The 17,121-nt window shown below is 50.0% G+C and overlaps 1 protein-coding gene across 4 annotated transcripts in view; it reads right to left on the reverse strand.

Annotated features, from left to right (window-relative positions):
* Positions 1–6,121: 6,121 nt before the first annotated feature.
* Positions 6,122–17,121, reverse strand: part of FHL2 (four and a half LIM domains 2) — a 67,941-nt gene continuing 56,941 nt past the window's right edge. For all 4 annotated transcript variants that reach the window (XM_008699090.2, XM_040623661.1, XM_008699089.2 and 1 more), the window contains exons 4-6: positions 13,029–13,198; positions 10,799–10,985; positions 6,122–6,738 (exon numbers count right to left, since the gene is read on the reverse strand). In XM_008699090.2, the coding sequence (XP_008697312.1) occupies positions 6,587–6,738; positions 10,799–10,985; positions 13,029–13,198 (509 nt within the window). In that variant the 3' untranslated portion in view covers positions 6,122–6,586. The remainder of the gene's footprint in view (positions 6,739–10,798; positions 10,986–13,028; positions 13,199–17,121) is intronic.

The following is a 17,121-nucleotide window of genomic DNA, read 5'->3' on the forward strand; positions in this document are numbered from 1 at the left end:
CTGAGGCCTGGAGGAAGAGTGACTTCTCTAACGGCATGCAGTTTGTTGGTGGCAGAACAGTGACTAAAACCTAGATCTCTTGCTCTTCTGTGTGAAACCAGAGATAGGGCCCTTTCTGGAAGCCACCCCCTGCCCCGCCCTGGGAGTAAAGTGTACAATGGTGCCAGCTTTTAGAAAAGCAGTCATTCAAAAGGACAGGCAACTTGGCTGCTGGAGAGAAGAGATGTAAGTATTGTAAAAATGTACAGCAGCTGGTTTTTTACTGCCATGGGGAAATTCTCAGAATGGACAGTGAGCTAGGAGTCAAGAGACCTGCGTTCTGGCCCGTAGGCCTCTGTGTCTTGAGTAAATTTTATTCTTTCTGCACCCCCGTGTCCTCCTGTCAGCATATGAGAGGCTTCCTCAAGTCTGAATGGGCTTCACTAATGACTGACAATTGATTTTATGTTTTTTATGTATTTTAAGTTCCCAAAGGAATACGATGAACTGAGACACAAGTTAATTTCCCTTTTATTCTGCTTTAGTACAGCTGATTTTTTAAAAAAACCTTCTCAAACGGAATTCGGGCTTATTTATTAGGCTGATTTATGACGTGAGGACAGCCACCTGCTTACATATTGGGCTGTCCATTTGTGGCGAGTCAGTGATACGTTCTAAATATATTCTGGCTTCACCTGTGTTGATGACAAGGCTTTCTCTGCTCCTGGGTCTCTAGGGCTCTGCTTTACAGCAGCGCTGAGGTCTTTCACAGACACTTCTTGGAAGTTTTACCAGAGATTAAGCTGTCACTAAGGACAATATGGAGACGGTAGTCACAGGCCTAGCTCCGGGGCTCCTGGTATCAGAGCAAGTACATTTACTGAGCTGCTTGCTACGTTCAAGGTCCATGCAAGGTGATGTGAAGTGGGGAGCTTCCCGGGTGTCATCTGAAACTGTCTGCCTTCGGGGGCTGGGAAGACTGAAGAGAGAGCAGGCCGCCCCAGGTGGGTCGGTGGCAGTTTTAAGAAGCAGGGGGAGCTCACATGCGAGGCTTATCTTGGGCGGCAGCAAGACTGGAATGGATCCCCGCACCCGCCCTCTCAATCTTAAAAGTTCATAAAGGGGCCTTAACTGGGTTCGTTCACGTGAACTGTGCAGACGTTCTCACCACCGCCTCACTGTCTGAGGGCTGTGTCCTTGGAACAGCCTCCAGGGGCAGGCAGGCTACATTCCCACATGCCGTGGACAGGGGAGGGGTGAGGAGCCTCCGAGCGCCTGGGTCCGGCTCATGTGTCAACTGGCAGTCTCTTCTCTCTGATGACTTCCCCCAACAGGGAAATGGGTTGCTTTCCGTTACTTCACTGACTGGAGTTCTACGGTTTGGGCTGAAGGTAGACTAGTTTATGAAGAGTTTTATAATATCCTAAATATTAAATAATACTGTGAAGTTTAAGTATATAATTCTAATAAATATATAACTTATTCTACAAGGTAGTTACGCATTTTAACATCAAAGCTCCAAGTTACTAAAATCAGAGGTAAAATCAACGTAAGTCTGGATTTTGTAGACTGTGTGACAAAGAGGAATTAACAATGTTTATAGTTAGGGTTTCTTATGCCAAACAGTAGAGGAAAAAAGCTGGCTCTGACTTTTTCAAATGTAAGGAACAATTCTGCTGGGAAAAAGTGTTGAAGGAAGAAAAAGCACCAAAGAGCTGACAGTCAAGAATCTAAGAGAACCCAAGAATCCAGAGAAGTCGGCCGCTTGGATGCTCTGGCGAAAGTGAGCCATGGGTTTGGTGACCATGACACAAAGTACAGAGAAGTCAAAGCCCCGTGCCCCCCGAGAAAGGAAACCTAATAGCTACGACCCCAAAGAGCAACCCCATGTGCTAGAGGTAAAGAGAAGTAAGCCTGGCCTGCTGAGGGAGGGAGGATAAGAGGGAAAGAAAAGAAGAAAGAACAGGAAAATAGGAAGGAAGAAGAGCTGTGGTGGAGGCTAGAAGCATGCAAGCCGGCTCTCACAGATTCCTGACCACACCTGACAACCCCCCCTCCCCGAGGATGGCCAAGGCAACACAGCAAGTGACTCAAGTCATTCCAGGCTGGCGGAGGTCCTAGAAATGATCTCTGTGGGAAGACAGTTTTGTCCTGAGCCCGAGGAAACCCCCACAGATCATTTTTTTAACGTCAGCGACCAGCACTAGTTAAAATTATGCAAGCATGCAAGGAAACACGGCCCCAGGCATGAGGGTCAGTATAAACGTCAGGTGGTACGGACACCCCCACAGCTACCATGTACTAGAATAACCACGTAAAGATCAAGTTTGCTTTGCTTCAAGAATAAGGTAAGCTTTAAAATAACTGTCCAGTACAGGGAATTATAGAACATACACGTCTTTATTGAGGGTCTCATAAATACCGTGAAGTTATAAAAATCCTATATAGAGTGAACTTACATATACCTAACTGTAACCGCTATCCAAAATCAAGGTTTAGAGCAAGGGTCAGCAAACTTCCTGTCAAGGGCCAGATAGGAAGAATGTCTCGTGGGCAGGATTTAGCCATGGACCATGGTTTGCCAACAATAATACAGAACGTTTCCAGCATTCCAGAAGCTTCTCTTAGGTCCCTTCCCAGAGAGGTAACCACTGTTCTGACTTCTATCTCTATAGTTTAGTTTTACCTGCAAACACCTGCGTTGTGTACTTCTTACGTACGTTTTATTTCACAACTTAAGTCTTGCTTAATAAAAAGGATTATCATAGAGCCATTCCGAAATAGCATGTAGTGTCATGATACACAACTGATAGAGGGTTGAGTAGGGTTGGGCCGGAGACAGACCCAGATTTTGTGTGTGGTTGGACTCAAACTTCAAACCCTCTCCTCCAAGTTTGTCCAGGTTCTTGGACGTGTTGTTGTTTTTTAAGATTTTGTTTATTTAAATAAATAAGAGCGCTTGCAAGCGGGCACGAGCGGGGGCTGGGCAAAGGGAGAGGGAGAAGCGGGTTCCCCGTTGATCCCAGGACCCTGGGATCATGACCTGAGCTGAAGGCAGACGCCTAACTGACTGAGCCACCCAGGTGCCCCTTGGATGTGTTTTTAGATTAAAAATTTTTCATCAAATTTGGGGAAGTGTTCAGCCACTCTTAAAAAATTTTTTTTCTGTCCCTTTTCTCTCTTTCTGATACTCCCATTCATTATACCTATGTTGGTTCACTTAACGGTATCTCACATTGCTCTGAGTTTGTTAATTTTTCTTCATCTTTCCCGTTTTCCAAATTTCATAATCTCTGTCGGTCTATATTCAATTGCACAGATTTTTTTTTTCTTCTCTCAAATGTATGATCCCCTCCTGTGGATTTTCCATTTCGGTGATGATACTTTTCAGCTCCAGAATTCCCATTTGATATTTTTATACATTTCTCTCTTCATTGGTGTTCTGTTTGGTAAGCATTGCTGTCCTGTGTGTTCCTTTAATTCTTTGAAGCTGCCAGCATTTGGGTAGAGGTTCTGCTTAAGCACTTTGAGTTGATGAGACTCCTGCTTTTTGCTTATGATCTGTGTGTGGCGTAGAGAATGCTTTCAAGTCCGCTGCATGTCCCACTCTGGTCCTGAGCGGGTGTGACCCAGTCCACGCCCACCGTCTCCTGGCCCCAGGGATAAATGGGACCAGGAGGGCTCTTGCCAGCTGTCTCTTTCCCTGGTTCTCTGTTAAACTCCTGGCTGGTCTGCCATTTTGCCTTTTGCTGCTAGTATCACGCAGCTAGCAACCCCTTCTCAGCCGCTCGCCACCGAAATCCCCGTTGTTTTCGATGATCCCCGGAGGCATAGATCCCTCCATTCCGGGTACCCGAGAGTCCCTTCCTGTAGAGCTGCTGAGCTAGTTGCTCACGGCGCTGCCACTCCCACCCACAGCATCCTGCTTCTGGAGCAGCACTCCTCTGCGAGCAAGTGCTGGATGGGGAAGGCTGGGATTCCCCTCAGCAGAGTGTGCCAGCGTCGTCCCAGTAGGTGCCTTCACCCAGGCCTACTCCTAGTGCATGGGAGCCTCTGGTCTTCTCGGACTGCCCCTCATCATGCGGAGCCTCTACCCGATGGGCAGGCTGGGACAGGAGCGCTCAGAGCCCCAGGGTCTTCAGACTGTCATGCCTAGGGCGCAGCCTAGACAGGAGGAGCCCTTACCTTCTTGGCTGCACTTGCCCAGAGTAGAGCTTCTGTCACGTGAAACTGGGGGTGGGGGGGATGGGATCAGTCCATGGCTCAAGTGCCGGACTCTCACTCTTCTTCTTAGCATGTAGATTTTCCCGAATGTTCCTCCATTTGCTGCACGCGTTTAGGGTAACTTTCCAAGATTTGAAGGTATTTATTTGGTATGTACACACACACACACACACACACACACACACACACACACACGTTGTCCCAGTTAAATGGTTGTCAACGTTGGGAAGACAGTCACTGAGCTCTGCACACCACCACCCTGAGGTCCCACCCACTTTGTTCTTCGAGCCTTAGCTGGGCTGCTCAGGGTCTAGCCTCTGCATGTGTGGTTCAGTTGTCAGCCAGAGATGGGTTGGGTTTTCATACAAAGAACTTGGGGTTCTTTTTCATACCACTTTCCCTCTTAACTTTCCAGATGCTGTTTGTCCCAAGCTCTGGCCTCCTGTTCTTCAAGCCAGTAAGGCTGCAGGTTTTCTAACAGAGTTTTAGCTCCATTTTTGGGGCCTGCCCTTGGGTAAAAGCCATAAAAATGGGAAACCTACCCATTCTTCAAGTGTCCACTCCCCTCCCAAGTATTCCTGCTTTGGCTCATGCTCCAATGTTTTCAAAAGTTTTAAAAATATTTCATCTGGGGGCGCCTGGGTGGCTCAGATGGTTAAGTGTCTGCCTTTGGCTCAGGTCATGATCCCAGGGTCCTGGGATCAAGCCCCACGTCCCGCTCTCTGCTCTGCGGGGAGTCTGCTTCTCCCTCTCCTCTGCCGGTCACCCAGCTTGTGCTGTCTGTCAAATAAGTAAAATCTTTAAAATATACATATCCCAGAAGATTACTGGAGTCCAGTAGGAGCTACCTAGTAGAAGTGGAATCCCCCCTTCCATTGATTTAAGGTCGGGTGCATCCGTTGTATCTGTGGTTCTAATGGGGAACAAGAAAGCTGTTCCACAATGACATTTCCAAAGCATTTACCTTTTGTTTTGAAATTTGTTACTTTCACTTTAAAAAGCACACCTGCAAGAATGCTTTCACTTTTACAACATGATTAGGAGAAGGCAAGAGAACTACGAAGTCATGGAGTTCTCAGAAGGCCTGTCTCAGACATCATCAGACACTTCTCACGTGGTCCAACACTCAGATTAAGAAACTGACTTCACACATCCTCAGCATGGCTAGGACTTGATTTCCACTCGATTTTTCTGTTGCACGGCCTATCGTTTTATGGTACTGCACTGTCTTAGAAAACCAAGGACAAAAGTCACTACTGTTAGCATTCTAAAAAGGGAACTACGCAAAGCTTAGCTCATAAATTGGCTCAGTGCTTTCCAGTGGTGTACGATGCTTTCACGGATGCTTTTACAGACAGTGCCAAACTAGGAGCTCCGCTCTTTATAGCTGTGAGTCTCTCCCTCTCTCTCCTTTCAGAAACACTGAAGGCTTCCGAAGCATGCTCTAAATTGCTAGGGTATTGGGAGTACACAGCAAGAGGTCATCTCTGACCTCGAGGTGCTTGTATCCTTTTGTGACCCTTCACTTTATGGATGAGAAGGCAGGTCAGGGTAGGATAGGGACCTGCGGCAATGGGAAAGCACCGAGCTCTGTTGAGAAAAGTGACCCCTAAACTGCCTTCGTGTCATTAGTTTATACTCTGCTGCTCATATCCTGGAGTTTCTGTTACGCATCCAATGCAGAACATTAAATTCTGAGAGAAAGAAAGTTTGGGAGAGAGGAACAAAGAGAAGGGAGCCAGGAAGAGGTGGTGGTGCTGACTGAAGGCTTTCTTTGAAATGAAAGGTGTGCTGGATCTCTGTGAACGCTGCCCCAGCCTGTCTGAGCTTCATACAGTGATCGGTGGAACATACAATATAGTGCTTTATACCGCAATGCTCAGAACTTCAATGTTTAATCGTTATTTCACACGCTGTGTGTGGCCAAGGATTTTGTTCTGGATCACTTTATTGTAAGCTATATGATCTCGCTGTAGGTCTTACATGACAGGAAGCCACACAGTTGTAAATGCCCACTCTTCATTATCTCACGTAGTTTGGAAAACTCAAGTTTGTGACATGTTAATTGCACTTAAAAATTAAATACACAGTGAAAGAAAGATAAATGTATAAAGATGTCATTCAGAAGGATTTTTACACTTGGATTTGCCTTGCTTGATTACAAAATTTCCACACCATCTTCCCACCAAGGGTTTGCAGAAGGGTTTCCTCCTTCCCTGGGACTGAGCTACCACAAAGGATTAAAGGGTTTAAACAAGCGTGAATATCACTGAGAAGCACAAGAGGAAGGTCTCAACGTGGCCGGTGGAGAGCAGACGCAGTACTGCCTGGTGGAGAATCAGAGCGTCTAAATCCGTGCGTGTCACAGGCAGCTGTGGGGGCTTCAGATGTCTTTTCCGCAGTCGGGGCACAGGATGTCATCTCTTTCTGTGAGGAAGCCTCGCCCCACCAGTGAGAGGGAGCACTTCTTACAGTTAAAACAGTCGTTATGCCACTGCCGTTCCTCAAAGGAGATGTACTTTGTACCACCAAGTCCTGTTAACAGAGAAGAAAGAACACCGGGGGGGAGAGAGAAAGGGAACATTGCTGGTTAGAACCCGGCCCCCAGGAGCGACAAAGGAGTTCTGGTTTGAGCCATTTCAAAGCTGGATTGTGTAGTCTGGAGAGTGTGAGTTTCTAATGGCTGGGTGCTGGCGACCCGCATGGAAATCAGAGACCCTGCACAGCCTCCAGGAGCTCGTAAGTATCAGCAGGAACAGCTGTATAAACTGGCTCCAAAACTACATGATCACTGCTGTAATTATGGAGGGACAACTGTGTCTCTTTGTTTGTTCCACCAGAATGAAACTCCAGGAGATCCAGAGCTGATTTCTCCTATTCCTTCACTGGGTGCCTCATGTCTGATGCTCTAATATTTCGTGATTTAATGAATGAAGTACTGAAGGGAGGGAAGAGGAAAATACTAAGTTTCTCTGTAATGGCCAGGAAAGGCCTCACAAAAGAAATGGCGTGTGGACATGTTGGGGGGGGGACATTCTTGCAGAGCGAATATCATATAGAAGGTACAGAAGCATGAACTTAGGTGTGAGGGGGGAAGGTGGGCTGCTAGGGTGGCTGGGAACGCAGACTTGGCTACACGGTGTGTAGGCAGGAGAGAAGACCAGCTTATATTTTAAACAAGAAAAGCAGTAACTCAGTTCAGTGCTTGACTCTTGTTTGATGACTACTCCTCATCAAATGTTTAAGGTACACTGGCCGCCTATTACCAAATGGTTGCTTGGTCCTGCCACTGAGCCACCTGAAATAAACTGGAATCAAATACACAGGGTTATTCGGAGTTGTCGTTGATTCTAGTGAAATCTGGATCATGAATTCCAATTACAAGGAGTTCTTTCCAGAAATAATGGTTCGATCTACCACAGTAAAAAGAAAGCAACCACAATGACCGCTCCATTTGTAACAGCTTGAAATCTCAGGCGAACCTAAGATGTCTGTAATTCAACAAACAGCTAGTCCCTTTTGTAACGGACTTGGCTAGGCTGACGTGGGGCATGAAGTCTTTCACCTGGGGGAGACCTTCGAGCTAGTGCCCCTTAGCTCATTAGAGACTGAAGCAGTGCAAGTTCAGTGCTCCTTCCAGTGCCACCCCAGCCCTGTGGCTGGTGGGGTACGCACTAGCACAGCTTTTCAACTCTTTTCCTGAATATCCCACAGCTTTAAAAGCAGAGGTACACTGAATACCCAGGGCTGCTAAAACACTTGATTGCCTTTACGCATCCCGGACTCCTAAGGGCTGCGATCACATCGGTCCTGCGCTGGCCCTGAGGCGGCACCAAGCCAGTGATTTAGGCCCGTGGGTCTCAAACTTTCCTGCAGCTTTGAACTACCTGGGAAGCTTTCAAGCTTCAACAATCACCCAGGTCATAGCCCCTACCAATTAAATCATGACCCAGGCAGCAAAAATCTTTTAAGCTCTTCAGGCATTTTGAATCTGTAGCCAAGTCCGAAAACCAGAGGTTTAGGCAACACTTGATTTAGGGCCAGGGACTGCAGAACAGCTGAAAGGCCGTCGTTGTTGTTCTCAGCACTGAGCAAACTGAAAAGCCGAGAAAGCAGCTGGGATGCCCTAGCATTTCTACCATTCCATGTTTCTCCTTTCTCTCACCTCTGGTAAGTCCCGCTACACTGGAGATCTGGGGCGGGGAGGAGCACTGGCAGGGAGAGGATGAAGAAGGATGTTAGTGGGAGGTGCTATGTCGGGTGCTGTCCCAGGGGATGGCCTCATTTTAGAAACTCCACTCCTTCCTTGAAATGCTAGTTAGTGGAGCAAGTCACAGAAATGAGAGCCAAAAACAGCCCTGGGAGGACGAATCCTAGAGGCGAAAGGCGTACACAGTCAACTATTGTTATTTGAGGTTTACAGCCAGTGGCCCCAGAACTCCAGCCTGGACAGAGCTCATGCACTAGGTGCCTTTTCTCCACATAAGGCACCTCACAGCCTGCCTGTGCTTAGGAACACAGACAGCCTGTCCGCACTGCCCCTTGGGAGCCATTTCCGGCAGCGAAACTGCCTACAAAAAGCACAAAAATGCCAACAACATGGCACTAAACAGACCAAAAAAAGGACCCTTGGTTCTAAGATGAGAATTGAAATGAGGAGGCAGAGTGTCCCCTCGCCTCATCTCCGCCAGGAGCGTTCGCGTCAGACGACTCAAATGTCTCGCCACTCTGTGGGTGTCTGGGAATGAGCAGGAAAGCAACTCGAGCGTTGAGTTTAGAGTTACAAGTCCATGTTAGTGAGTGGGCGAATTTGAAGATCTGGACTCTGAGTAAGGAGGACTGACTGTACTTATGTGCGAACTTCGCATCACTGCACACAGAGTGCTGCGAAGTAGAACTTCCGATTCGTTTACAAAAATCATTTAAATTTTGCTAAAGAGAAAGTGCTAAGTAAGGATCTGTTAAAAATCCAGTCTAAAGTCAGTCTCACATCATTGTTTAGAGATTTGGCTACACGTACATTTTAGCTGCAATTTCAAAATTCCTCTGTAGGTTCCAGAACGTGAGTCTCTGTGTTTCAGAGAAGTAACTCCTCTTTTGGAGGAAAGTGTCCATTGTTTTCCTCGTGTTGCACTCTTTTTTTTAGTGCTACAATGGGAGTAACAACACGTAACTGATACTTTACATTTAGAAGTGCTTTTATCTAATTCTATGGCTTTATAAAGTTTAACATCATAAACATTTACTTCCGTAGACGTTACCGTGAAAACAGCATGCAAGATTAATATGTTAGGGGAAAAGACTGCATTTCTTCCCTCTGAACGACTCCAATCTGGTATATAAATGGCTGGAATCGGGTTAGCAGAAAAATGTAAATGCTGTGCTTCTTTTCTTTGTATTTTAACTTCATATGGAATATGAGCTCTGGATCACACACGAAAGGATGATTTTAGTGACCTGGGGCTTCCCACATCTGGGTGAGTCGGCCGAGTTAGGGGCACTCAGTTCTAGACCGGAGGAAAAAGAAAGTCAGGGACAAGCACACGGGTTGTCAAATGTGTGATTACGTTGCAACGCTACCCAAGGATGCCATTTGGCCAGGCTGCTGTGCTTATACTGCACGTGTCCGCCATCTGCCATCGACAGGGATCAGCCAGTCACCTGAATGTGGCAAAGCTGGGAATCCCACGTCCGGAACTCTTCCTGTGTCATTACGGAATTCTCTTTTCCTTCCAGCCCAGTCACGGATTTGTGTGCTGATGGGTGGTGCACGTTTACAGGACTTGAGTCTGACCAGCCATCTGTCCTCCACACTCAGTTTCTTGACACACTAACAGTTTAGTGCAACGCCAGTCTGCACCCAACCAGACCTTGGGCTCTCGCTCTGTCTGCACCTTTGGGCAATAAGAAAGAACCACCCAGAATGTTGCCCTTTGCCCTCATGTAGGCTATAGCCTTGTGGTCAACAAGTCCCTCTAAGATGCTAGGGAGTGCCTTTATTATTCTTTTTTAAAAGATTTATTATTTTGAAAGAAAGAGAGAAAGGGAGCATGAGTGGGAGAGGGAGAGAGATTCTCGAGCAAACTCCACAGTGAGTGGAGCCCCACACGGGGATCTCACCACCAGATCACCGTACCAAAGAGCCAAAAGCAAGAGTGGGGGTGGCTAGCACCGACTGCCCCACCAGGCGCCCCTAGGGAGCCCCTTTAAAAATGCAGCTCGGCGGCTCAGCCTGGACATGCCAGTTCCCGTGTGCTTACCCGCGGGCCACGTACTCACAGACTGCGGTTTGGGAGATAACCCAGCCGAAGCAGAAATACCAGACCTCTTGAGAACAGGCCCTGTGGTCTTCAGGGACCGGGTGAGCTAGAGGGGAAGGGCTCCCTGCGGCAGCGTTCCCAGCGTCCCAAGGCCAGGCAAGCGAGGACGCAGAAACACCCGCTCCGTTCGGAACCTCAGTGAGGCCCCGAGTCTCGTCTCGGCAGAGACACCAGTTCAGGGGCCGAAGTCGTGTCCCTTGTGCACCCCTGGGGGTGGCTACGTGGGGAAGAGCCGCCGGCCGTGCGCGCCGAGCGGGAACCCTGGGGACGCTCACCGCTGATGGGGTTGGTGCAGCCGGCACACTTCTTGGCGTACAGGTCGCAGAAGCAGCTCAGGCAGTAGGCGAACTCCTCCCGGGACGTGAAGCGCTGGCCGGACAGCGGCTTCTTGCAGGCCGTGCACACGAAGCACTCCCGGTGCCAGGGCTGCTCGCGGTACGTGACGCCCCCGGTGGTGATGGGCTGGAGGAGGCAAGACAGCCAGGGTCAGCGTTCCGACGCCCCGTGGGCTCCGGATGGCGCGAGATCCCCATCCAGAACAGCCCGGGGTGCGTGAAAAAGGCACCGAGAAACGGCTCGGCCACCTCTAGTCCTTAGGGAAAGTACTGCCCGGACCCTCCAACAACACGGTTTGAAGTGCGCGGGGCCGTGTCTGTGCGCACTTCTTCCCGTAAACACAGAGCAGTACTGTCAGCGGTGTTTCTCTTATAATTTCCTGCATAACCTTTTCTTTGCTCTAGCTTACTTCGTTGTAAGAATACGGTATAGGGTACGTAAAAACTACCACGGACGTGTGCATCAATTGTTTATGCCATCAGTGAGGCTTCTGGTCAACAGCCGGCTCTCAGTAGGTAAGTTTTTGGGGAGTCAAAAGTTCCACATGGGTTTATAACTGCGCAGGGGACTTGGTACCCCTGGCCCCCGTGTTGTTCGAGAGTCAACTGTATAAAGGCCCTTACATAATATAGACATTATTTCCATTTTACAGGTGAGTAAACTGAGACCCAGAGAAATTAAGAGCCTTGCCTGAGAATTCATAACTAAAGACAAAGCAGGTGCTGGGTTCAGGACTCTTTCTATCGTATATTCTTTTCATTAAACTATAAAGCGTTAATGATCACCCTATAAATTTCCCCTTTGGAACAGAATGTATGTGACATATATTTGGCTGCAAGGTATCTGTGTGGATACAGAAGGCGTGTGTAGTAAGAGGTTTGCTCTGCCTGGCATACGTGCCCTTGACCTCCCTGTGTCTGGATTCCAGGTCCCCCACCCCACCCCCATCATCCGGCTAGCTCAGACCTGCTCATGGGGTTACCTTCTCAGAGCATCCCTCCTTAAACCCCAGCCTGGCTCCCACTCCTTGGCTTAGCTCAGACCATCCCCGTACACACTCTGTTAAGACTGTTCTCCAAAGCACACTTGTCGATAAGCACTTGAATGTTTGCCACTGGACAGCATTCCCCCCCCCACCCAAGTAGCCCCGAGGGCCTCCTTCACTGCAGGGGAGGGGGATGGATGTTTCTGGCGTGCATGCTTTCACGCATCCCGGTGAACACGCACAAGGGTGTGCGTCCCGGAGGGTGCGTTACCTGCACTCCCGCAGCCAAACGGGGTGGCGATAAGGTGGGGAGGAACATAGCGGAAGAAAAGCAAATGGCATGAACTTTCTCCTTGGATCTTGATGAGAAAGAGCAACCGAACAGAAAGGGAGTGAGCAGAGAAGAGGCTTCCGGACATAAAGGCAGGAATGAGCGGGTCATCCAAGGAGGCAGGGATACACAGCAGATAACAGGATAATCTTACAAGCAGCAGTGGGAGAAGTGGAATTTAGAACCGTAGTTAGTACTATGCTGCCCTTTGAGGAGGTGCCAGCAGGACGGGCATTCGAGGCCCTGCTGACCTGCCCAGGGAATGGCAGCCGGAGGCCAGGCTGGGCCCCCACAGGCCCAACAGCAGAGTCGGTAATAGGGCCAGAGCCAAACAGGGTGTGCTCTACGACGGGCTCCTTTTCCCTCTTGAACCCAGTGCTGTGACAGGACGGCACTGGACCCAGTGGGCAAGCGTGCAACTAGCCGCTCGTGCCTTGTCCACAGGGCACAACTCTCCGTTGCTTCTCACATCTCTCCCTCCCTCCCGTGAGGTTTGCTGTTCACTGACGGAGTGCAGTGTAACAGGACCGATTTGGGATGGTACGTTTTCCTCCCCTTGAACGTTATGTCATAAACAGGAGCAAATATTTGGCAGTGTTCTAGGAGGGGGGACACAGGATTTTATCTCCGGGCACAGTGGGGTGCTCGCGGGAGGGAGGCCTGGAGCAGGGGTCCGTCCGGTGGGTAAGTGCACACGCGTGTGCGAGAGTCTTGGGCTGGAGGGTCAGCCTGGCAAGGACCTTGTGCCCTTCAAGTACGACGGGTGTCGGCCCTTGGGGGAAGGAGGGCTGGCAGCAGAGGCTTGGAGGCAAACGGACTGCAACGGACAGGTCCAAGGGGGGATGAGAGATACCTTTTGACACTGAACACACTGCAGGGCGTACTGTTTCTCATAGCAGGGCACGCAGAAGTTCTGGTTGTCTTTCGGGATGAAGCTCTTGGTGCCGATGGGCTGCTGGCAGCGGCGGCAGACGAAGCAGGTCTCGTGCCAGCTGCTGTCCTTGTACTCCATCTTGCGGGTACCTGTCACGAGAGTCGAGAAGAAGCAGCAGAGAGCTGATGACATGACTGGCTGGGAGTCCCCGCAGGCCGCGCCGAGAACCTGCCACTCGCTGGTTTTGTGATTACAGCAAGTCACAGTGGCTCTCAAAGGCTCACCTCGGAATGGGACTGTTTTGGAGAGGGCGGGGACTCTGTCTTTCTGGGGTCGCAGCTGTACACGCCGCTCCCAGAACAGTCTCTGTGTGTATACTCGGTATGTATCTGTCCAGCAGGGTGCTTAAGGACGTGAAGTGGAAAAAGTATTTGTCTCTGTCTCTCAGTACTGCACAACAGAGAGAGAGTTCTGGCAGAGCTCAGACCCGTCCAGACGGAGTGGGAATTCCAGAGCACAGAGGCCTGTTAATGAACACCCTTCTGTTCTGCAACGGGATGGAAACTGGTGGGGCGGACCTGAACCTAGAGTCTCAAGCCTGAGTCCGCAAGGAGCCTCCACGGCACTCGCTTCCTGTGACCCGCCATGGAAGCCAAGCTGTGGTGTGTCTGAGTGCTGTCGCTAGAAGTGATAACTGAGTGCTGTCACTGAAAGCCACACGGACGGGCGCCTGGGTGGCACAGCGGTTAAGCGTCTGCCTTCGGCTCAGGGCGTGATCCCGGCGTTGTGGGATCGAGCCCCACATCAGGCTCCTCCGCTATGAGCCTGCTTCTTCCTCTCCCACTCCCCCTGCTTGTGTTCCCTCTCTCGCTGGCTGTCTCTCTCTCTGTCGAATAAATAAATAAAATCTTTTAAATAAATAAAAGCCACACGGAGGGCACCTGGGGGGCTCAGTCGGTTAAGTGTCTGCCTTCGGCTTGGGTCCTGATCCCAGGGTCCTGCAGTAAGCCCCATGTCGGCCTCCCTGCTCAGCAGAAAGTCTGCTTCTCCCACTCCCTCTGCCCCTCCCCCTGCTTGTGTGCACGCGCACGCTCGCTCTCTCTCTCTCAAATAAATACATAAAATCTTTAAACAAAAAAGTCACGTATAATACTCAGATGTCCCATTTAGCAATTTTCTGATCTGATCTTACGACATTGCATTTCCTTTCGAATAACTGTTATCATTTGATATGTTTACGTGATTTCTTCAAGTAGATCTAGAAGCCCTAGAGAACGGAAACGCTGTTTGGTTCACCCCCACCACCAAGCTGGAGTAACAGTATTCAGTATTTGTTGATGTTTTCCCCATACGTCTCCAAGAGAATAAAAGCATGTGTATTTATAGAAAGAGATGGTTCAAGACAGATGGGTATGCAAGCCCTCTTTGCATGCAGCCCAAGGTAAGTTTGGGGGGGAAAGGAGGATAAGGAGAGAAAAAAACAAAATGCTCCCTCTACCTGAGCTAGCTCCGGCCCCGGCACACCGCCTGTGGCCTGCACGCTGTCTGTGCCATCCCGAGATACAGTCGGGGTTTCCGGGAGCACAGCCACACCTGTTCCCTTACTTCAATTGTCTACGGCTGCTTTCACACTACGATGGCAGAAACGGGTCATTGCAAAAGAAACCATGGCCCTCAAGGCCCCAAATATTTGTCTGGTTCTTTCTGGAACCATGTTAGCCAACCCGTGGACTCACTTAAAGTTCGGGGCTGTAGTATGAAGGACGCAGTGGTTAGAAGTCACAGCGGGATCAGCGCAGGGGGCAGTTAGGCGGCGAGCAGGAGCTCCAGCTTTGAACCAGGGCGGCGGCATGCTGGCCTGACGCAGGCAGCCAGACGCGGGTATCTAGAAACTCACCTTTAGCTTAAGTCCAAAGGTGATATGGTCAAAATGACAGGCTAGGGGCTGCATTCTGGCTGCTTGCAAGGTAGACAAAGAGATGTCCACCTCTCAAGAAATTAGGATATGTGCAGAGAACGGTTGCAAAATTATTTTATTTGCTGTCACTTTCGGGTCCCTTTCTCAGCTTCCTGTACTTCCCAGCCAGGACATTTGGGCACCACGTCCCATAGAGTATGTGCAATACTCAGGATGTGTGTAGGTGCTGGAAGCTGCGGGTGTGTGTGCGGGGGGAAATTCACATAACGATCTTCAAAGCTGTGGAGTCCAGTCGTGGGGTGATGAACCCTGATACAAGGGGCAACTGAATTTCAAGTAAAGAGTGGAAGATTTGTGATCTGAATCTGGAATGATTTTCTTTGTCTCCAGGGGATTATCCTCCCATATGTATTTTTGCCACTTGCTGTTTTAATCTCTGACCTTCCCCTGATTAAAGCAGCTCAAAAACCAAAGAATCTTGTCAATGAACATAAGGCGACCGTATGCTCACTAAAGACGGCAAGCAGGACGGTGTGAGTGCCTCTCAGTGTGTTCGGGGATAACAGTCTCCTATCAACACCAGTCTCAGAGAATTATCTCGCGTCTAGTCGGAACCCGGCGGGCACTTGCAGCCCAGAGGGGTGGTGGGCGCACATCTGGACGGCACCGTTTCCAGCCCCCTCCACGGACCTGCATCGTTTATTGTACAACACTGCCAGCAGGTGGCAGCAAAGGTCCTTCTTCTGACAACGTGCAGCTTCTCCAGCTGATGGGAATACAGCAAACAAGTGAGGAACCAGCAACAGTGGTGAAGGATTAGTTCCTGTGAGCCCGCTCAGAGGAAGCAGTGCACCTGCAGGAATCTTCTGCAAACAGAGGCTCAGCGCTTGGCAGCTGAGAAGCCCGGGGAGCCCTAGCGCAGAGGCTCCTGGAGGACTCTAGTTTCCTGACTACTTCGGGGGAGGGACTTTTGTCAGGTTTGGGGCCAGTGGGTGAGTTTGTCAGCACAGGCCTCTTGATCTGTATACGTAAACGCACGGCCACAGCCAAGCTGATGACCTGTGCGCCCATTCATCATGATTTCGTCGTAGCACTTTCAAAAATCAGACCAAAGAAAGGCAGCAGGCGCTATGATTCAGCACTTCCTCTCTTTCTTCTTTTCCTTTCCTTTCTTGTCTTTCCATCCCTTCCTTCCCCATTCCTCCCCTGTCCCTCCCTCTGTCTTGTCTCAATCGGTCTCACCAAGCTGCTTCTACACACTCAGTCTTTGGCACTGAGCCCATGTCCCCTGCCAGAGTGCCCTTCTGGGACGTCTCCATCAGGTGAAGCCCAGCTCATCCTTTGAGACTGCTCAGATGTGACGTCCCCGGGGCCCCTGCCTCCACCGTGGCGGGTATGAGCCAGGCTTCTCTAGTGAGGTCTCGGTGAGCAGCAATGACCAGTGAAAGGTCAGAGCCAGGAAACAGGAAGGCTGACACCCAAACCTGTCGGTTTCTAGGTTTTGCCTGAGAACTGATGGTTCAGGGAAGGAGCACCACAGTGAGGGGGAAGCTGGGACAGACACTACGGTGGGAAAATGACATTTGCAGGACTGCTTTTGAATTTTAAGTGACTCAGACTGGCAGGGGCACTGGTGGGGAGACCGAGGCTCCCCCAGCTCCCAAGTGGCTATGCTCACACAGCTACTGTGCAGCAAACAGGGGACCCCCCCCCCCAGCCTGTCGGCCCTGCATCCAGCGCTCTTGGACGACACCAAGCCGTTGAATTGGAGGACACGATGCCGACACTGCTGTTCTGTCCTCCTTCTAGGGAAGCTGTGAGCACCCCATTCCGTGAAGCTTAATCCTGCGTGTCCTGTTACTCCATCTTCTGAATTAACCTCCATCCAGACCCCCGGCTCCTGGTCCACCTTCTTGAGAAGGCCGATCAAAGCTCTGAGACCAGAGCACTGGACAAGGTCCTAATCCTGGCTGGGCCATTGACTGTAGGCAGGTGCCTGCCACCGAAACTTCTGGTCTCTTCAATGGTAGACAAGACAGATGAACTTTAAGGTCATTTAACCATAAAACTGTCAATGCTCTTACGATTTTGTGTTCCGTGATTCAGCTGTTTCTCATTACAAGCGCCTGAGCTGGGCGGGCGGGGGGGGGGGGG

This window comes from Ursus maritimus, unplaced genomic scaffold (assembly GCF_017311325.1).
Source record: "Ursus maritimus isolate PB19 unplaced genomic scaffold, ASM1731132v1 scaffold_6, whole genome shotgun sequence".
In the NCBI taxonomy this organism is placed as follows: Eukaryota; Metazoa; Chordata; class Mammalia; order Carnivora; family Ursidae; genus Ursus; species Ursus maritimus.